Genomic DNA, 22482 nt, shown 5'->3' with positions numbered 1-22482 from the left:
ATCATTGGAGGTGGCAAAATACTTCTGATTAACATTTGATTTTCCCTGAATGTTTTTGTAGCTGCTCAGGTAACCTGGTCAGAACTTTAGTTCTCAGGTGTGTAGGGCTTGGCTTAGCTGTTTGACTCCAGAAATTGAGCATCCGCATGGCTCACCAAGCTAGGTGGTGTAAGTGCCGTGGTACCTGCCCAACTGAGCTAGCACTGTGAGCCCCAGCTGCTCTCATCTCGGGCTGGTTGGAGCTGCAAGCTCATGCTGCCCAACCCTGTCCTGGGCCAGCAGTCACCCCACTCCAACTCACCTTGCCATGCTGTGCAGCATTGCTTCTGAGCATCAAGAGGAGAATAAGACGGAAGCTGAGGGTAAGACTGTGGGAAGAAGAGCTTGTTCCCACATATTATGCAAGATGCATGCTCCAGTCTCTAACCTGAGATGGTAAGTGATGCCTCTTTGTCATGGGCACGAGCTTTTTAAATAAGGAGAATGCTTTGCAGGAGCTCTGTGTGATACAACCGAGGCCTGGTAACTCAAGAAACTGCCATGAGTTAGGTTAGCTGGTTGCATTCTCCCTCTGTTTTCTGAAAGCTGACCGTAGTGCATCTTAACTCCCTGTGGGGAGGGGGGGAGGGAGGGAGCTCTGGTTTATTGGAGGCAGCAGGAAGCCACACGGACAGCGGTGGTGCCTTTGCCAGTGTGTGGTAACTCCTTAAACCTCTGTAACCCAATCGTGTGTCGGAGCCCCGTGGTCTCATTTTCAGAAGTTACAGACATTCTTTGTATTTAACCTGATCCTTCCTCCATCCAAACCTCAGACAATTCAAAGTTGTGGGTTTTTTCTCTTTACTGAAGAATTTCCTTGTTCCAAAAATAAAGCATTGAGTTAACCCTCCTTTAGCTCAGAGTCAGCGTGCAGTTGAATTGAATTGTTTGTTGGCAGACGTTTGAAATGTATCGGTGGAAACATGCTAATCCAGAAGTGTTGATATTGCATAAACCATAATCATTAACGTCTCTGTTTCGATGTCATTTTGAACTACAGAGTGGACCCCTGTTGTATGTGAGTAGCATGTAGCTCCCTGCTCCCCAGTCTTCACGACGACCCAAGCCACTGGGATGCTGGTGTTTCTGAAACTGAGACAACAATCCATCCTTATCTTAACGTTGTCCTGCATGATGTATTGCATGACTTCACTTTTTCCACAATTTCAATACTGCTTTTTCCAAGTACTGGTTAGATGCCTATGCTGGAGATATGCCTGTAGACCAAACTTAAACTCTTTCCAAAGCGCTGAATGCTTCCTCAGAAACGTTTTTGACTCTAAAGCAATCTATCTAGAAATGAAAACCACTAAATCCAGTTTAAAATGTTCTACCACCATTCTTTTCAGCAGCTATTCTGCACCATGCAAGGTTTGCACGTAGCAGTGGTCACAGAAGGTCCGTGTGTGAAGGACAGCAGCAGAGCTGGCTGGGCTGCAGTCACTGCTTCTCACACTCTGAGGGCATTGCTGAGTGCTTCCTTTGAACCCTCTGAGACGATCATAAAAATGCACCACAAAACTTGCTGCCTTCCACTGGAGGACTCCAGTAGAATGGTTTCATGTTGTGTTGCAGGGGTTCCCATGCACAAGGCTGAATTAGTGCTGTGGTGCACGGAAGCACTTAAAGCATGGACAAAGCATTCTGGAGTGCAGAGCTTTCGGGCAGCACAGCAGTGCTCTGTAGAAAAGCCCAATTCTGAAGTCAGTGTGCTTTCTTTTCCAGAATAGATAGAATTTGAAATGTAAGCTGTGACATGCTTGCTGCGTTTAATATACGTAGTGTGGCTTGTTTCAAGCTGTGTGCAGCATGGTAAGCAAGCTTTTCCTTTTTATTTGGTGTCTGAACAGGAGCTGCAGTGTGGTTGGGAGAGGGAATGGGAGGAATGGTGTCAGCAAATGCTTTTTCCTCTGTCTGACACCTCTGTGTAGGAATCTCTTAAGACTATGAACTGCTTATGTCCACACAGCAGCTAGAACAGTGATCTTATTTCCTTCAAACTGCACATTTTATCGATTTAAAAGTCCTCCTAAGGGCTGTGATGTTGTCAGCCCCAGCTGTGGTTCATTGGCACTGTAGCCTGAGTGTGCTCAGGGCTGATATGCGTGCATTTGGTTTTTCTCAGTTCCTTTGGAGTTCATAGAATATGCAGTCCCAAAGGAATGTTTGGATGTAACCAAGCTCTGAGCAGATAACGTGAGGTCGTGTTAGAAAGCAAACAGCCATTTGTTTCCAGAAGGACTTGAAATATAATTGAATATTAAAAATGCAAGTCTCAGGTGTTAACTTGTGAAATTCCTGTGTGAGAATCTGCCTTGTGGAGGTCTAAAGAGACTGAAGTTTCCATTCCAAATTGCTCAGTGTGGGGCCTGTATTCATCTACGCTATAAACAATTGGAAAAAGCAGGTTTACCAACACAAACTTCAGTTTTTGAGATTACATCCCAGAGAGATACAGCTTCACTTCTAATTTTTTAAGCTATCTTTTAAAGCAGGAAAACAGCGTCATACTTTCCTGTGTGCATCCATGCCTCTTGGGCTCATGGAAGCAGCACAGACTTCTTTTGTTAGCAGAGCTCCTCGTGAGCAGCAATTGTGAAAGCTGTTGTGCAATTTCCTTAAGATAAGTGCTTTGATTTCCACATCCATTGGCTCAAGCTGAAGGAAGCACTTAAAATATGTATTAAAGATGCCTAGCAATTTTGGCTGAATTGGGCAGTTTGAAAATGATCTTTATTTGGTGCTACTCAATTCCCTTTGAGCCACTGTGACATACTTTTAGGTGCTTTCAGGTCAGAGATGTTACAGTGACATGAATGTGTGACTGATGGGAAATGAGTACTTCACTGATTTCAGATTCAATATGGAAAAAGAATATGCTGTCAAATAACTGAAGAGAGTTAAAAGTCTTTAATTAGTTTTTTTTTCCTCTCAGGCATTTGAAGTCTGTGCCTAATTTCATCAGCCCTAGAGGTGAATTTTTCTTTTCCATCTTCAATGATTTGCAACATCTGTTGAGTCCTATTCAGTCACCTCTGTGTGTGTGTGTGTGTGTGTTAAACGAGCACAGAGCACATTCTTCACTGGATGGAAGAGACTGCAGAGCTTGCAGTGAGGGGAGGGCTGATAACCTCCTTCTGAAGATGGTATCGCTGCCACCACCTGGGTAAAGTGACTGTCAGGAAGAAGCAGGATGTAGGAAGCTCTCACCACGTGCCCTGTGTTCACGTCCATTTGCTGTTCTGTTTGTGTGGTTTTCAGGGGGAGCTGGAGCGTCAGCTTCTTCAGGCAAATCCCATTCTGGAATCCTTCGGGAACGCGAAGACGGTGAAGAACGACAACTCCTCTCGCTTTGTGAGTTGTTCCCTTTCCTATTGGGAGTCTGTAAATCCACGTGGCTGCTTATGGAGAAACTCCTTCTAAGAAGTTAGCTGGTGTCAGAAGGTTTCTTTATTCTTGGTGACCTCAGGCTCTGTTATAATGCCTTCTGAACTGTGCTGGAGTCATTGAGGATGCATCTTCATTGGCTTTTGCCAAAACTTGGTTTAATTTCACCCTGTTTATAATGTCTGCTATTCTGGAACTGCCAATGGTATTTGTAGTGTAACAAATACATCTGTGCCAAAGAGCTGAACTATGGCTTGCATGCACAAATCACTGCTGAATGATGGTAAAGTATGAAGAGATGCAGCACCTGGGATTTGGCTGAGCATGTTGCCTTCCTGGCAATAGCTGTGGATTGGTTTAGGGAGAAGATCCTCAAGAAAAAAAAAAAGGCACCAAGCTTACACTCAAAAACTGCTCTAAATTTCAATGCCCTTGTGACTGCAGTACTGAAGGGAAGTCAGAAAGACAGTATGACTTACATTTGAGAGCAGGGCACCCGTGTAGTTGGTTGAGTTTGGATGGGCCTTCTGCTTCACTGGTAGGTGACTTCTTCTCATGTGTTTCTTTGTTTTGAAGCCATTGGTGGAATTTGGGGTGAAAAAGCTGTCTCCTGTTTTCAGAGGAAAGTCGTTTATAGTGCAACTTTAAAACTGTGTGGGAGGCATTAAATCTTTTCTCTTGCAAGAACTGAACTAAAATTTACAGAACAAATGAAAGATTTTTGGCTGCCTTGATCTTTCAGCGACTGCCTGGATTTATTTGTATAAAAGCAGCCCAAGCGATAAGGGCTCTGGAGAGTTGCATGACTGAATCCTTTTGTGTTAGCAGTCAAAAAGGGAGAGCAGAGTACTACAGAAATTTAACTTCTTGATAACTTCATAGCCACGTTGTTTGCAGTCCTGGCTGATGCTCATATATGTTGTGATAGGATTTATAACATCAACAGGTTTCACTGCGCAGTAATTCTTCGTTCCGTTGCTTGAATCCATCAAACACTGCACTAATTTAACAAAGATACTTTTTTTTTTTTTCATGGAAGATGTCAGCATCTGCTCTGTATTACGTTGAAGTCTGCACTGCCATCGAGAACATAATCGCTCAGATGGCTCCAGCTCTCTTTTTATAAAGGAACGAGTTTAATGCACTCCAGATGGTGTCGTCTTTATGTTAAAAGAAGAAAAAAAAACACACACACAAAAATCTTTAGCAACAGGCATTTCAAAATCCGACTTGAAAAATGCGTCCTCCCACTTTGTGGGAACTGCTGTTGTTCAGCACACACGGGCCTGACAGCCTAAGTCAGGCTGTTCCTGATAATCCAGATAATACTGAAATGAGGCTCGTGTCAAGGCATTTTCTTTCTCCTTCTCCTTGACAAAATGCAGTGTTCTTCTATATTTCAGGAAATAAATTCTGGAGGTTGCAGTGGATGGGAAAGTGGTCTTGTTGGGTTCATATTCCAGCACTGAGTGCTGCTTTCCCCCTTATGTGGTTTCCAAGAAGCTGTGTATTTTATTGCTATAACGACAGTGTAAACAGAATTTGGTTGTTAAGAGACAGTAGTGGTGGTCATCCTACTGATGAGTTAAAGATTTCATAGCAAGATTTGCCAGAGCTACAGGGCGTATTGACATCTCACTTCATGGGAGATAAGCTAGATAAGTGGCCCATCTAGTACAGACTTCAATGGAAGCTCAGTGTTGAGGCTGAGAGTGTGTGGGTCTCCTCCTCTGTGCTGTCTGCCTGCATTGCCTCCCAGTTAGTTTCATTCATGGAACTGGGGACTTGGCAGCAGAAGTTAAGTAACCTCTAAGTGTGAAATGGGGTAAAGCAGTTGCTAATTATACCAGAAAAAGCCACTGGCTGGACGTGATGTAGTGCTTCGTGTTTGCTTTCACATGAAACGTGGCAAATTCAAGCCGTGTCCTTCTAAGAAGGATTTGTCATCCATTACGTGTGTGAAGCTGTCAGCTGCCACTCCTGACACACTCACTGGTGCTGACAGATGTTCCATCTAGCCAACAGGCTGAATTTCAGCAAAATGCCAATTCCCCCATTGTAACGGTTAAAAACATGGCCTTCTGGACTTGTTGCTGCACAAAGAGTGAAGGGCTTTACTTAAAGTTGAGCCTACAGTATTCTCAGAAATCTGAATTCTAGTGCTGGTCCATGACAGGATGCTTGAAAACGTGCCCCTTTCTTTCCAGCAGCACTGAATTCCCAACCACACTTTGGGTTAAGTTAAGCAGTAGGGGTAAGCACTGAAGCTTATTCACAGTATTCCAGCAGTTCTAAGAGAACTTTGAGAACTCTGCATTAAAGGCTGTAGGAAGTAAGGCTTCAGCTGGTTTTACCTCTCTTTTCAATCCCTGATGTGGCTGGGTGAGAAGCATGCTCAGCCTTGTATGCAAGTCTCTGACATGACTGGGCTTAATCAGGAAAGTCAAGAAGCTGAGGGTGTTCTGGTAAGTTGTAATTGTTTGAATGACATTGGTAATGTGTGCAGGTGTTGTAATAGTGCAGCATGGCAATACATTCCAAGAACATCAATGACAGTAAGCCGTTGTTGGAATACATCTGTTCTCCAAGGTTGTAGAGTAGAATTTTTAATGTGGAAATCAGTGGTACGTTCCCTGAGCTAAATAGATCTGCCACACAGGAATTCTTTAACATACCAGTAGCAGTGATCTGTCAGACCCGAGGTTCATGAAGATTTGGATACTGCATATCAGCAAACTTTCAGAAATCTGTCTCTTTTCACAAGAGATTAGTAGGTGACTTTGTGCAGGTATCATTTAACGATGCACTTAGATGGCTGTTATTAAATAGCCATGATGCTCCCTGTGCTCCAGAGCCTGTTTCTATGTAGATAAGACTGCAGACATTGGATGTGATGAAAATAGAGATCCTGGTGTGGTTGCTGAGTATTCCCACTGGTTTCTTCACACGTGTGCAACCAAGACAATACTTAAAGTTTGTGCTTTTGAAGCTTTTAAGTATGGCAACAGTACTTTTAGAAGTGGTCCAGTTCCAATCCTGAGCCAGTGGGGAGTGTTTGTGGCCAAGTGACAGACCAGCCTGGGGTACTGATGTGGCTTCAAACTGGTTTAATTTGTTTGAACTTTGATACCTGGTATAATGCACTCGCTCACAGCCACCTTCTTCCCAAGATCCACTGTGTGTGTGGGAAGCGTGATCTGTATCACAGAATCATTAAGGATGAAGAAAGATCTCTAAGATCATTACATCCAACTGTCAGCTCATCGCCATCATTCCCAGTAAGCCCCATCCCTCAGTGTCATATGTACATGGTTCCTGAGCACATCCAGGGGTGGTGGCTGCACCACCTCCCTGTGCCAGTGCCTGCCCACTCTTTCAGAAAAAAAGTTTACTAATATCCAACCTGAACCTCTCCTGGCACAAACTGAGGCCATGCCCTCCCATCCTATCACTCTTACCTGAGAGAAGAGGGCTCCTGCTGCACCATAACCTCCTGTCATGGAGATGTAAGGGAGCAATAAGGTCACAGCCTTTCCCTCACCCACCAGGCGGGTCGCCTGGTCACAGAAGGAGATCAGGTTGGTCAGACAGGACCTGCCTTTCATGAACCCATGTTGGCTGGGCCTGATCCCCTGATCATCCTGCACGTGCTGTGTGATTGCACTTGAGGTCGTCTGGCCCTTTGTGGAGGAAAGGAGATGTACAGTGAAGAAAGGAGTTAGTTGTCTCTGTCCTTTACAACTGAGAGGGAAGAGAGAGCATGGAGGGAGATAGCAGACACTCTAGTTCTGGAATGAGAAGAGTTGTGATGGTCAGGGTGGGTGGATAAAGCCTACGTGGGTGCCTGAAGATGCTCTTGTTCTGTGGGGATGGGTACGTTTAGTATAGCAACACTGAGATTTTATCACTTAAGGAGTTTTGTTAATGGGAGAACTTGGGCTTCTCTTTTAGAAATCTTACATAAGTCTGTCTTAGGACATATCTAAAATCTTAGTGCTTCAACCTTCAGAAAATGCTTGTGTGCAGAGTAATGTTCCACTCAAGTGATGAGTGCACTGTGTGGAAAAGATTTCATTTTGGCTTGTGTGAAGTGCCTGTTACGCAGTGTGCAAGTGGCATTGTTTTCGTATAGCTGTCATAATCCCAAAGTAAGTACTTAACAGAAGTATCTTCTCTTTACAGGGCAAGTTCATTAGGATTAACTTTGATGTTACTGGATATATTGTTGGGGCCAACATTGAGACGTGTATCCTACTTAATGTCATATCAGCATTTGAATGCGTTGGAATGTAGTGAAAGGTTACCTTATTTCTACATTCCTTCGACCACGTCCATCTCTTCCTTTGTTTCCAAATAACTGATCAAGTATCACAGTCGGCATGCTTCCTTATGCTTAGAAACTGGATATCCCAGCGCCTAACCCTCTGAAATCTGCTGGATTTTCTGGCCAGCCTTAAAAGCAGGGTATGTTAAAGCTAAATAAGAACACTTATTACTTCTTACTAAAGCTAAGTAAGAACACTTATTTCAAGTGTTCTCACTTCATGAATGTTGTGGAGGTGTGGGGCTGAGGAATGCACTGTTGATTGGAGCTGCTCTCAGGTGTTGTGCCCAATGCTCACCACCCTCAGCACTGCAGGAGCAGCAATCTGCCAGGAAGGAGGAGCTCAGCAGCAGGCGGTGGCACTGCAGGTGTCATTGTACCACGTTGCCTTCTGGATACCAGGCTAGGCCCAGTAACACAAGACCTATAAGCAATTAATACTGAAGCCTAGTTCAGTTTTAGCTTTAAGGCCTGTTTTTATTTATGACTGCATAAGTGAGGACACACCAAAAGCCTTTCTCAAGTTGTTTTCTTTATGCTAAGAATGTGTATGTAAACTTTTTTAGTCTGTTTAGGCTATTCTGGGGGAAATAGCAGCAGGATGGTCATAAAATTATGAAATCAAAAGCTTTGGTCAACAATACCTTGTGAATATTATTCATGAACAGTGATACAACTCAGCTTTCATTCTGTGCCTATGAGTTAACTGCTTCATGGGAAGTGCAATGTGTGGTTGCTACTGCCACAGAATATAATTACCCAGTAATGCTGGGAAAGACCTACAGTTAGTTATTCAAAATGCAGTTTAATGCTGAGTGATTTTCTTTTTCAGTTCAATACTTAGCACAGCAACGATGGCAGCTGGTGCTTTTATGAGAATGCAGGTAACTGTTTTGCCCGGAGCTTTGTGAGGACAGGAGGATTTTGCTTTTAGGGAATTCTTTCATGGCAGGATCTTGCCTTTGTGTCAGACATTTCAAGAAGGTATCCCTAATTTGTTTTACGGTATGGAACATCAAAATGTGAAGGCTTTAACATGGCACCTTATTAGAAGTTACCTGCTGCACAAGTTTGAATTTGAAAAGTGTTTAAAGGCAATGAAGAATATCTTATGAAAATGCAGCAACTGATAGAAGTGCTTCGGCTGAAGTACTTCAGAGTTCAGCAGCTGCTGGGTTTTGGTGCTTTGTTAGCACTGACATCCTCAGAGAAGAGTGGCTGAAGGACGACCAGCTCCCCTCTCACTTAGGCTCCAGTTGATCCATTACAGTGGTTGTCAGCTGCATGCAGCAAGGAGATGCAGGTACCATCCAAGAAATGGGTTTGCTGCAATTAAATGTGAGCTTCTATTTGAATTTGAAACCTCTCATTGAGAATTACTGAAAGTTTGTGCTGGATTTAGTCCTGTCATTACTGCTGAAGTCCCTTTTGCTCCTTACATAACTATATAGCCTGCTTTGAAAGAGTTCTGTTTGCACAGGATGTTTTTTTTACCAAAAAAAAATGTAGAAGATCCTTGACTAGCTGTGATCAGACTTGTTGGAGAAGTCTCGTGCTGTTCGCCAAGCTAAAGATGAGAGGACGTTTCATATCTTCTACCAGCTGCTGGCTGGAGCAGGAGAGCACCTCAAGTGTAAGTGAAGATTCCCATTGTTTGATCCTGTTTCTTCTGCATCCTGAGTTTGTTTTTGCAGTGTTAACACAACAGTGTTTGAGCTATTGTTTGGTGTTGAAACTGAGCTTTGAAAGAAGAGCGAAGGAGAAGGCCAGGTGGCTTTATTTTGAAATAACTTCTGTGTTTTGTCAAGTATGCTGTCAAGCAACAAGCAGATGACTGCTCCATGGCAAAGTCCACTTTGGGCAGGGTAATGGCCAGGAATCACTGGAGTGAAACTGCAGCACTCCTCACTGATGAATAACGAATCCTACTGGCAGTGACAGCCAGAACCATTCCAGGCAGCTCCTTCTAGCTGGGGGAGAACAGCAGCTGTTTTGCCAAAATATAATGAAACCCCAAGGCTTTCTTCACCCTTTGCAGTACTGTGTTGGTCATCTTTTTCTCTGGTACCTGGGAATTCCTGCTGGGTTGTGAGAAGTGAAGCTGTATGAAAGTACAGACTTCTGAGAATTGATCCACTCTTTCTCCTTCCATATGGGAAAAATGTGTGTTTCACATTTTTGATGTACTTATCATCAATACTGAGCTCCACTTCTGCCAATATCTGTTACTTTTCAATAGAGATGCTTGTTTTAGGATACTTTAAATAGGGATTTGTGATTATGGTAGACCTGAGCAAGGTAACGTTCTTTTTACAGGCATAATGCATTAAAGAGCTAGTGTAGGTTGCCACAGATAGAAACGAGGATCCCAGAATTTCTGCTTTTAGAGTACACTCTTATGTTTGGAATTATTAGAATAATGAATTACTAAGTTAGCATAATGACTTGCAGTCATATCTGAGGAGTTTTATTTTTTTGTAAAGTATGGGTTGTACATCTAGTGAAAGCAGAGTACAGGTGGGTGTGAATAGCAGTTACTTAGCTTGTTTTTCTCTTCTCCTTCCCCCCGCTACAGCTGACTTGCTGCTTGAAGGATTTAACAATTACAGATTTTTATCCAATGGCTACATCCCCATTCCTGGGCAGCAAGACAAGGATAACTTTCAGGAGACGATGGAAGCAATGCATATCATGGGCTTTTCGCACGATGAGATCTTGTGTAAGTTAAACCTCTTGCATTTTTAAAGTGTACTTTTTTTTCTTGTGCCCACACTCACTACATTGGAGTCACCAAATTTAATGTTGCTTCAGTGTCTTGACAGCCTGCAGCAAGCATTTGCTTAACATAAGCTTACAGCTGAGTTGAGTTAAAACCATTTGCCTAAAGAGTGTAGTACAAGCTTCATTTCCTTTTTGAACTTGTACTTCAACTTTGGAAGGAAAGTGTCTTAAGTAAGAGAATTAAAAATTGTGAAGCTGAGCCCTCTTCAATAAACTGGTCTGTATGTCTTTGTTAATACAGCAATGCTGAAAGTGGTGTCTTCAGTGCTACAGTTTGGAAATATTTCCTTTAAGAAGGAGAGAAATACTGATCAAGCTTCTATGCCAGAAAATACTGGTAAGTGGATTGCATTTGTTCAGCTTCCATTAACGTGAACTGGGGTTTTCTTCCTATCATTTGTTTAGTGCATATCTTCTGAAAGTACAGAACAGTCCTCTGAGCTTCCTTGTTGAAGTTTCGTGCCAAAAAGAGGCCATGGTAGTGATGGTAATAGCCAAGAGGCAATTAGTAAAATTCTCTTCCATTCTTGTAATACAGACAAATTTAGGCATCCATCAACAGAATTTATGTTGTTTGCATTGCTTTTAAATTTTGGATAAGTATTTCAGTTCTAGTCTTGTTTATTGCTATCTACAAAGACTTGAGCACTAGGAGAAAGTGCGTGCTTAAATCGAATTGTTTTCTTTGGTTCTTGACAGCAGTTTTCTTGCCAATGATAAGAACCCTTGAGCCAAACATAACTTCCATAGTGAAATGGTGGAACATAAGAATGCTTTGTTTCAGAAACTCTGGTTTCTAAAGTGGCATGGTAGTGTGACTAAAAATTAATTTCTCATTTAGTACCTTCGATGTAACGCGATCAGCATTTTGAGGAGTTCTTCCTTCACTAAGCTGCTGAAATGGTTTTCAGATTTTTAGTTTAGTACTTCAGTTTTGGCCTTCTAAAAGCTGTGATGGAAAGTCAACTTTGAGAGCTGCCTTCAATACACAGAGCGGGAAGGATAATTCACAAGACCTGCAGCACACACACAACTCAAATTCTCATCCATCTTGTTTCGTAATGTCCCTAATTTGCTGTGCCTGCATGCTGCTTGTGGTGTCCAAAACTTTTGTCATTTCCCACCAGTGGCCTTCTGCCCAAAGTGTTCCAGCAGGCGGGTATGGATTGAAGCTGGGTAATCATTGACTCGACATTTGGCTGGCACTTAGAATTTGGGGTTTTTCAGGGAGAGAAAAAGGTTGGGTGTCGGATTGGTTTTTGGGCTAAGGCAACTCAATGGGATACACAAAGGACACAGATGTTTCCTACTTCCTGACCATCTTCACTTTAGCCTTATTACTGTCAATTTTGGACATTATATTCAGTATTGCACTTAAGAATTTCAATATTCTTATACTGTTGAACAGTTGTAACACCGGATACAGAATCCTGACTTTAAAAGAAAAGATGCTGAAAAGCTCAGATCATGGTTGTTCAGATCTTGCTGTTGTCCTGCATTTAAAAGTGCTGTGTTGGTGTGCCTGGTGATTTTTACCACATCTTTTTGAAGGCACTGAATGAAACTGATCTTAACCAGCTTGTCATCTGTGTTGTCACATCTCACTGATGTGTTTCCTCAGTGTACTCCAGAGAACTGACGGTGCTAAGTTTAGGCGTGTCTTGAACAGGTCAGGAAGGCATTTGTGTGAGTGGTGAAGCAACTTACATTTAGGGGAAAAAAAATGGAAAATTCTACTCGATGTCATAGACAGTGTCATTGATAAAGATGTTAAACTGTGCTGACCTCCTCGTCATTGGGTTTCTACCTGGATGTCAAGCAGTTGACTGCAATGCTTTGAGTTCAACCCTCCTGCCAATTCCTTGTCCACCAAGTGAACCATGCATCATTTCCATGCCTCTCCACTTTAGGGACAGGGATGTTGTGCAGGACAGCATCAAACACTTTGCACAAATCCAAGTAGATGGTGTCATTTGCTCTCCCCTTACCTTTCAGTACCATAATGCCAACAGATCTCTAAGGCATGATTTCCCTTAATGAAGCAGTGTTGGCTGTCACCAGTATGGCTTCTCTTAGGGCATGTCATAGCTGACAAATGTCCATGTATGCAGCTGAAGTGAAGGCATTGCTCTATTTGTGGTGCCATGTGAATTTCACCGCAGTTGTTTGCATTGACTTCCCTAATGAATGTAGGGGCAGACAGAAACTTTTCAAGGAAGTAGTGTTTTGAATACCACTTAAAGAAAAATACAGAAGCAGCTTCTGTATGTTGGTATCAAGATCTACTTTTTAATGTGGATTTATAAAAACAGCTCTTCTTATTTCTACAGTAAATCAATGAGCTGCCAGATTAGAAAGCTGAGGGTTTGAAATAACTTTCTGGACAGAGTGTGGAGGGCTCCCTGCTGAAGGGCAGCACTTACCCAGGACTAAAAATATCTTCAGTGTCAACTTCAATTTTAGAAATGTGGAATCATAAGCACCTAACCTGTTGGAAAGGTTACTTGGAAAAAGGATTGATGCGACAAAAATATGTAATGATGGTGTGTGTAATGCATAATGTCAGATAGCAAGCATGACATCAGGAGTTATGCTGTCTCAAAGTGAGCTGCTGTTCGCATTATCCTCAGTTTAAAACATGAGTGTATAATACGTTGTACAGTGTGTTTGATATAGACTATGATACAAACATGCATGGCTTTATGCTGATGCCTGTCTAAGCTGAAGCAGAGGTTTGTAAGCAACCTTTGATAAGATGGAGTTGACATGTGACATCATGCTGTGTTTTGTTTTGTTTTTTTTCTGGAGGTGAAAATGTTTCCACTGAAGACATGAAGGTGTGTGTGCAGGCAATGATCTGCTGCAATTACATGAAACCTAGCATTTCTCACATTTCCTTAAGGGAAGTCACTGGGTCCTTCTGTAGACGCTTGTATCAGCTTTAAGTCGTGCAGACATGGGCTTTGCATAGGGTAGATCTGTCCACAAAAGGAGTGCATCTCCCTGACAACTACTTTGAACATCTGTTCAGTTTTTAAGTCAGCTCATGAACGCCTTTGTTCAGTAGCTTGCTTCACCCATGTTGCTGGCTGCTGTGGAGGATTTAAGTGCTTACATTTATTACTTTTATATCCAGTCGCACAGAAACTCTGCCATCTACTGGGAATGAATGTTATGGAATTCACCCGGGCCATACTGACACCACGCATCAAGGTCGGCAGAGACTATGTTCAGAAAGCCCAGACCAAAGAACAAGTAAGTATGGGTATTGAAGATTAAGTGACGTAGTACCCCAGCTTGATTAGCTTTTAATAAAGAAAGTCAATATTAAACGTGTACTGCATTGAAATTTAAATTTAGTTTTTATTAAATGTTCTTAGATGGTAGAAGACTGTAGCAGAGTATGAGAAAATCTTCCTTTTCCTTGGCCTTCTGCTGGTTTCATCATTTCACTTAGCTGTTCTTATCAAATGCATAGAGGTCTTTTTATGCAACAGTTTAAAATGACTTTTCCAGAGTAAATAAATCTTCCTGTTTGAATTTTCAGGCAGACTTTGCAGTGGAAGCTTTGGCAAAAGCCACCTATGAACGCCTCTTCCGCTGGCTTGTTCACCGCATTAACAAAGCTTTGGACAGGACCAAACGACAGGGAGCATCTTTTATTGGAATTCTGGATATCGCTGGATTTGAGATCTTTGAGGTACTTTACAACTCTATCCAGACTTTCTTTTTCTCTCTATGTTGCTGTGCATTCAGGATTAACTGTAGAACCTCTGAATGTGTGCACGTTCCAAGGCTGCAGGAAGGCTTTGTATCATTGAGTGCTTTGATAACCTGAATGATAGTGCCAAAAAGTCATACTCTGGTCTAAACCATTCTTCTGTATGTGATGGTTCTACAGTTGTTTCTCCTATGACATACTAGTTTCATATATGAGTAATCCTTTTTCCACTTGTCCCTACAACACACTTGAATGTTGCAAGAGTTTGGGGGAATTGCCTTACAAATTATTTTCCATTTTTACTTGCAAACATGATAAATACTGGCACTGAATTAACCTTGCTTACTAATGCTCTTCTTGCAGTTGAATTCCTTTGAGCAACTCTGCATTAACTACACCAATGAGAAGCTTCAGCAATTATTCAATCACACGATGTTTATCCTGGAGCAAGAGGAGTACCAACGAGAGGGCATAGAGTGGAATTTCATTGACTTTGGATTGGATCTGCAGCCTTGCATTGACTTAATCGAAAGACCTGTGAGTTTGTGCAGTAAAAATACTCTAAGACAAAGAGGTTCAACCTGAGGGTTTGTTGTTTAATGCCTGCAAATTTATGCAGAGGTCTTTTAAATAGCAGTCACAGAAAGCGAGTTAATTTGAATAATGTGGTCCAAAGACTAAAATAAAATACCATGTATTAGTAGAAGGATTTGTCCTGAAAGGATTTTGCCCTGATGTCAGCATAGAGCATTGTGATACTAAGCTACTATTTTTATATGTTTTCCCTTGTACTAATAAAGACTTCAGTCCTGTCACTTTCATGCTAAACCATGGCAGTGCATTATAGCAGCTTTACTGTGGTGAATTGGTTAGAAGGCTTTTCAGGACTTAAGGCCCTGCAAATAGGATAGCAGTATTTTCAAGGTGGTGTTACCACAGTATTTTTGTATTCTGGTTGCAAAATATATGGAAGCTGAAGTCATTAAAGCACGAGGAACAGCTGGTTTCAGGACCAGGCAGAAGGAACAAAGATCAGCCTTCCTAGAAGGTTTTCACTCTTTACACTTCAGAAGTCAGAATTATTTTGAATTTTAATTAACACTGAGGCATTGTGGTTACTGTTCTGTACATTCAGTTGTGTGTCTAGGATACACAGCATGGTTACTGCTAACAATTCTTTGCATCCTGAAGAGGAGAGCTGTGCTCTTGTTTGGTGCTGCTTCGTTTTGTTCTTCTTGTGTTGGAGTAGGAGAAGGGAGGTCTTGTTTCAGTTACAAAAATTCTGCTCTTGAAATGCAAAACTTTGGAAAGCTTTGCTTCCTTGGAAGGTAACATATCTTCCAGCAGGACTGGAGAGTGTTCTCAGTATTGCAGATGTTTAAGTGAATATCCTAAAGTGCACTGAGTTACAAAAAGTAACTCTTAAAGCAAATGTTGGTGCAGTCCTAATTTTTTAGCACCTGAAATATTTTATGTCACGTTGTAGGTAAATATAAACACCTCTTCAAATGTGTAAGCTTTGTGTTCATTAGATGCTTTAGAAATACAAATACTTGTGACCAGTTTTCCCATTGCATCCCTGTGTACATCAGTCTGTCTTCCCTGATTCTGTCAAACGTTTCTGCAGCTGTGCAGTGCAGGTGTTGGTTCTTGCCTAATTCATTTTTAAGAAGAAGCAAACCCTCGAGCAGTGTACAAAGCTGCTGGCTGTGAAAGCTAAGCCTGCTGGATCATTCTGGGTGCTGTTTCTGCATATCAGCACAGGGGTTGGTGTGGTAACTGCCCCAGGAGTATCGAGTGCCTGGGAGGGATAATGATCTGCAGTTTTGCCCACATTAAAGCATGACAGTAAGTACTGTAGAAATAACGAGTGTGCTGCTGTGTGCATACATGTTGCAGAAATGTTTGGTGTGGAGCTCTGGAGGTCATCTATTCCAGGCTCTGCTGAAAGCAAGGCTTCGTTCATCACTAGATCATGTCGGCTGTATCTGAGCCCATCTTCATTGGAATGAATTGATGGGACCAGTCACAATGTCTTCATGGAATTAGTTTCTCTCACAGTTTGCTTTAATTAAGCAGGAATCATCCAGACAGCTTTTTATTGTGGCGTTCAGTGGGGTGTTTTATAGACAAAATATTAAGAAAAACATATTAAACATTGATGTGAATTCATCTGAATTTCAGGCAAATCCTCCTGGTGTGTTGGCACTACTGGATGAAGAATGCTGGTTTCCTAAAGCTACTGACAAAACATTTGTGGAAAAATTGGTCCAGGAGCAAGGAACCCACTCCAAGTTCCAAAAGCCAAGACAGCTGAAGGACAAAGCGGATTTCTGCATTATTCACTATGCAGGGAAGGTAGGAGACAGATGTTGAATACTTGGTTAGAAATGTTCATCTGGGGAAAGTAATATGAGGTGTAGGTACCTAATTTAAGAAATGCTTGTGCAGGAAGGTGGCCTCATTTTATTTCTTTGGGCATATTCAGGAGCACTCTGATGGAACTGCTGTTACCACATAGCAGATAGAAGTGATATATACTAATATTAAACAAAGTTGAAATTTCAGTTGCCTTTACTTTTGCAGCCAGTTCTTAAAGGTGAGTCAAGGCTAAGAGGAATCTGTTCTGAATATCTGTCTGCAAGTTGATGAAGTGCTTTAAGGCTATGCCAGTGCTAACATCTTTGCTTGTGTTCCCTCCATTCAGTAGAAGGCTTTGTGTATCCCTCTTTGTAATTAGGCTGATGCCTTTATCTTTACTGTTGATTCACTCTTTGTATTTTTGCCAAGTGTGAACGGGTCCGTGGAGTAACCATTCAATTCTTGACAGCATTTTATGGAACCTCCATGACCGTAATGTCTGTACTATAAGGCCATGCTTGTAAGCAGATTCATGATTAGCTAAGCTTAGCCCTACCTAGTACTGGTTTTTTGCTCTAATTTAGAAGAAACTAATTATGTGAATTGAACTGTCCATTAAATTAAGTATTAATAGCTGTTATTATGTGTTTGATGTAACCGCAGCCAACTAGATAACTACAGCAAAAAGTGAAATAATCAAATGTGTTGTATCAATATCTAAATTATTAGCTTAGAAACAATCAAATCACCATTTATTGCAGTTAATAGTAAATGAACCATGAAATGAAATATTACCCTTAGGTAATCAAAACGAAGTAAAACATCTTTGTACCTGACTACAGGGAAGTAATTGCTCTGAAGAAGAGTTTATCTCTGTCACACTGAGTGTGTGTTCCTCTGATACTGACACTGCATTGCATCATCCTTCTGGGATAGAAGGCATTCCTCAGTTATCAACCAGCATATGTACATCCTTCAAAACTGAAACTGTTTGTTAAATATCTTTTCCTGCAAGAAATACTATGATGAAAGGGTTTATGTATAACTGCTGTAGTCATAGTAAAAATACTCCTTTTTCAGCACATTCTTAGTTTACTCTTGAAACATTTATCTGAAGTAAATGAAAAAGAGACTAGAGATAATATGTTCTGATTGTATGCAATTTGGCTGCTCTGCAGGTAGACTACAAGGCAGATGAGTGGTTGATGAAGAACATGGACCCACTGAATGACAACGTGGCTACACTCCTGCACCAGTCTTCTGACAAATTTGTTGCAGAGCTTTGGAAGGATGGTAAGAGATGGTGCTCTGAATACACAAGTTGTTAGAGACTCCTTGTGGATGAGTTATCTGCATTCGTGCCTGTGATCTCCTTACCCTCCATCTGTACATTGTAAATATCTACAACGTTTTCTCTGTTTAGCACCAAAAGTACAGAAGAAGCTGCGTGGCTCACATGGTCCCGTGCACATATACCATTTCTGAGTAGCTGCTTCTCATATTCATTATTTGAACAGATACTCACTACTTGTTAACCTGTGTCAAATTTTATCTGTAATGTCACATCCAAAACTCTTAATTTGACATGCTGCTTTAAAGTTCTGTATATAACCAGCTGTAGTAGTACTCGCTATTAATAAAGTGTCTCATCTTATATGAGCACCAGCACAGTGCAGTGGTGAGTGATACCATGGAAAACAGCATTTCCTACAATAAAATTCATTAGCAGTCATACCAGTGCTTAGATATTGCATATTAAAATCAAACACAATATTTTTCCTACTTAACTGCACATTGCTGTTTAGATAGTTTTATGTGCACTTCAGCTTAAAGTGTTTCTTGCTGTTTTCACCAAAATAATCCTAGAAATGGCCAAATGAATACTGAGCAGGGACTTCTCTAGTTATTAACATGACAGTATATTAATAACAGTATACTTATGTCATGATGTGTATAGTTTCTTCCTTTAGGAAGAAAATCAAGCTTGTAATATAGATGATGCTGTAGGTTTATTCTGGGTTTCCATCTTCTCAGGAATACTGGCTTGGCTCAGCTGCAAAGAGGTGTTATAATGAATATATAAAGAACTTTTTGGTTGAGGGTCTGTTCCTTTCCTTTTGAGTACATGCATAAAAACAAGTGTTTGGGTCCAAATATTCAAAACCTGCTTCCACAGATAATTGAAATGTGCATGGAATATGTTGTGGCCTAATAGCCTTTGTAGCACAATTAAGTCTGCTTGCAATTGATGAACCTGTTCTGTATATTAACTGAAGTGTCTGATGTATCTGCTCTTCTGTCTTTCTGTTTTTGCTGTTTCTCTGCCTTAGAGATTCAGAATATTCAGAGAGCCTGTTTCTATGACAATATTACTGGTCTTCATGATCCACCAGGTGAATGGATGTAAAACCATAGGCCTACTAAAGGCAGGGCTGTTGTATCTACAGGAAAATCAATCTTGCTTGTAGGCTTGCATGAACTTCTTCATTTCATGCTGTATTTAGGTATACCTCCACCAGGACAATGTTCTGAGTGCATACCCATTCAGTTGCTGCTGCATACATATAGCATCTATATTTTATGCATTGCAGATGAGAAGGTTTGTTGCTTCCTGGTTCTATGTTGAGATGTAGCTCCAAGTATTTGAGACAATGCATAAGCTATATGACACTATCAAGCTTCTTTCTGCAGTCCAACATTGACAAAACTCTGACAAGCTGTAGAATGTAGACGTGTCTTTGTGGAGGGGAGGTGAAGGATCTCATAAAATAGAGTGCTGCAGCTGGAGTAGTGGTAGTAAATGAAAAGTTTCTTCTACATTTGATGAAATTGTTCTTTTATTTTAATAACTTTTAAAAATGTTTCACTCTGTGGAAGTTGCACACTTTTTTTTTTTTTTTGCAAGGTATTGAAATCAAAGCATTTATCCAAAACTTCTTAAAAAAAAAAACAGGGTATTTAATCCAACCTCTTCCTCATCCTCCCCTTGTTTCTGTTCCCAAGTTTTGAAGCATGTTAAGCGTGCACATTCAAGCTTTCCCATTTTTACTCAGAGCCCACTGTTTTCTATGTACTACATGCTTTAGGAGGAGAGTGGTATTTCCTAAGATAATTACTAGACAGTGTGAGTTGAGAAACCTCAGTCTGTAGGTGATCCCAGTTGTGCTGTTTGATAACTGCTCTTAACCTAAACTGAAATGTAACTTTAGTACTTCTTCTGTAAAGGTGAGCAGCCTCAGTGTAGTTGGTCAGAGACAAAACAAGATGCACAGCTGGTCTTGAAACATTTGCAAAACTTAGGAACAGCCCAATGTCTTAGAGATGCCAAAGGCTGAATGGTGTCCAGTCATCAGTGGTGTCTGTTGGGTGCTCACTTCTGATATTTATAAGCTGATGTGTTCATCTTCTGTAAGGCTGGTTCCCAGTAATTTCTCTCCCACTTCTGGTGTAGAACTCCATTCTGCTTCAGAGTAAATGCTTGGGATGTGATCTTATGAACAATTTGCCACCTCCTTGCTCTTAATTTTAATAAGCTCCTTAGGTTTTCGCATTTCCAACTGCCTGTGGAAGGTGTGGGCTCCATGCTACATGAGACTTGCAGTGGTTATTCAAACTTGTTGCCCTGTATGTTTCAGCCCTTAATTTTCCTGCTTTGTACAGACCTTTGAAAACCAGATGGGTTCAAGTATGAAATAAAATACTGTAAATACTGATCAATATTACAAAACTAATCCTGGTAGCAATTCCCTTTGCTTTGGTTTGAATGAACGTGAAGATAACCCAACAAAAATGTAAAGCCTAGATACAGCTGCTTCTTTCTGGCTGGCCAGCTTGTATTTTCTGGAGAACCAACACATTGTGTGTTCCTGCTCAGTACTAAGGACCCCAGCTATTATCAAAGTGCTGAGCCACCCCTTTTGTACTTCCAAAGCAAACTGTTGAACTGATTGCTGACATGACCATGGAATCCCATTTTTGTTCATATTTTGGCCACAAGGTCGTACTGCTGGCAGTCAGATTTGCCATCTGTAAAAAGGAACAAACAAGCAAAACGCCCAAACAAAAGAAACCAAAAGCAGGGAGGTCCTCACCCAGAATGTTTCAGAATCAAAGAAAAAAGAGTCATCTCTACTCTGATGCTTCATGGCAGCTTTGAGGTGCTCCGGTGTGCAGTTTTCCTGTGTTTAAAGTGCTCTTTTGACAAGGGAAGTCTTTTCAGGTGTATATAAAAATTGAAAGAATTATTCAAAATTGTTCACTAGGAAAATCTGGTAGCAAAATCTAGCAAAGTCTGGCAAATGTTTTTTTTCCCCCTCTTGTCACTGAAATAATACTGTTTACATCTCTTCTGGAAGTCATTCCTTTTTCTTCTTTGAGTATTCAATAATGCTCCTATTTAACAAGTATAGTTATCTGACTCTTCATTTTAAACAGATATGCCCAGATAACTGAATTCCAACACTCAACCCAGAAATACTTTCTGCTGTAAGAATTCTAATAATTTCCAGTTCCTAGGCAACAGTCTCTCTCTTCTAAATGTTCAGGATATGTCTTTACTGGTCATGTAGAACTGCAAGTAAAGAGCTGGATGTTTTAGTAGGTTCCTACTAAAGCTACACTACTCTGCTGTATAAGCTTGTGGCTTCTGGTTCCACTGCTTCTGCACAGCGTCCCTGGTACATGCTGACTGCCTTGCCTACTGGTGGCATCTCCTGTCATTTGTCCCACAAAGCTTTTGCTGCTGCACTATTGCTCTCCTCTCTCCGCATCTCTTTATACCTGACAAATATTAAGGTTCACTTCATTATTTTCTCTTTTCCTTCCCAGTGGATCGTATCGTGGGTCTGGATCAGGTCACTGGAATAACAGAGACTGCTTTTGGCTCTGCATACAAGACCAAGAAGGGCATGTTTCGTACTGTTGGGCAGCTGTACAAAGAATCTCTCACCAAGCTGATGGCAACGCTCCGAAACACCAATCCCAATTTTGTTCGCTGCATCATTCCAAATCACGAGAAGAGGGTTTGTGCTCCAGTCCACTCCTGGAATTCTTTTTCCTTATTAGCGTTGGATTTATTTAGTGCTGTCCACATCTTCCCTTTGAAATCAGAAGCCAGGCTTCTGATTTGAAAAACTTTCACACTCACCAGATACGCTTTGGGCAATTTGACCAAGTGGGAGATGTCCCATCCTTGCCCAATGGCAAGGAAGTTGGAATGAAATGGTCTTTAAGGTCCTTTCCAACCCTATCTCCATGGTTCTATGAAGAAATATCTTCTCAGTATTCCAAATACATCCCTTGTTTAAATAGTTGGCTGAAAAATTTAAACTGCAGTTTTTCATGAATACAAATTAAAGTGTAAAAATAATGTTTGTTTTGTTTATCCAGGCTGGAAAATTAGATCCACACCTTGTTCTAGATCAGCTTCGTTGCAATGGTGTTTTGGAAGGAATAAGGATTTGTCGACAAGGATTTCCAAACAGGATAGTGTTCCAGGAATTCAGGCAGAGGTAATATGCCTCCAGTACTTGAAGGGAGCGTATACACAGGAGGGGGAATGACTGTTTACAAGGGTGGATAGTGATAGGACGAGGGGGAGTGGTTTTAACCTAAGACAGGGGAGGTTTAGGTAAGATATTAGGAGGAAGTTTTTCACCCAGAGGGTGGTGACGCACTGAACAGATTGTCCAAGGAGGCTGTGGATGCCCCATCCCTGCAGGCATTCAAGGCCAGGCTGGATGTGGCTCTGGACAGCCTGGTCTGCTGGTTGGTGACCCTGCACATAGCAGTGGGTTGGAACTGGATGAGCATTGTGGTCCTTTTCAACCCAGGCCATTCTGTGATTCTATGAATATGTACAATCTGCTGA

General features: G+C 41.4%; 1 protein-coding gene across 6 annotated transcripts in view; it reads left to right on the top strand.

Moving 5' to 3' along the window:
• MYH10 (myosin, heavy chain 10, non-muscle) overlaps positions 1–22482 on the top strand; it is a 93229-nt gene that overhangs the window by 48366 nt on the left and 22381 nt on the right. For 3 of the 6 annotated variants that reach the window (XM_015295125.4, NM_205474.2, XM_015295124.3), the window contains 13 exons: positions 3301–3393; positions 7609–7672; positions 9285–9383; positions 10326–10469; positions 10773–10868; positions 13668–13786; positions 14079–14231; positions 14616–14789; positions 16437–16610; positions 17792–17906; positions 18944–19006; positions 21441–21634; positions 22002–22123. In XM_015295125.4, the coding sequence (XP_015150611.1) occupies positions 3301–3393; positions 7609–7672; positions 9285–9383; positions 10326–10469; positions 10773–10868; positions 13668–13786; positions 14079–14231; positions 14616–14789; positions 16437–16610; positions 17792–17906; positions 18944–19006; positions 21441–21634; positions 22002–22123 (1610 nt within the window). Of the gene's footprint in view, positions 1–618; positions 1852–3300; positions 3394–7608; positions 7673–9284; positions 9384–10325; positions 10470–10772; positions 10869–13667; positions 13787–14078; positions 14232–14615; positions 14790–16436; positions 16611–17791; positions 17907–18943; positions 19007–21440; positions 21635–22001; positions 22124–22482 lie in introns of those variants that run through there. The other 3 variants (XM_040649469.2, XM_046901984.1, XM_040649470.2) reach the window with 2 other exon arrangements.

The sequence above is a fragment of the Gallus gallus genome, chromosome 18 (assembly GCF_016699485.2).
Source record: "Gallus gallus isolate bGalGal1 chromosome 18, bGalGal1.mat.broiler.GRCg7b, whole genome shotgun sequence".
In the NCBI taxonomy this organism is placed as follows: Eukaryota; Metazoa; Chordata; class Aves; order Galliformes; family Phasianidae; genus Gallus; species Gallus gallus.
The sequence above is the reverse complement of the archived record's forward strand: the minus strand, read 5'-3'. Positions and strand labels throughout refer to the sequence as shown.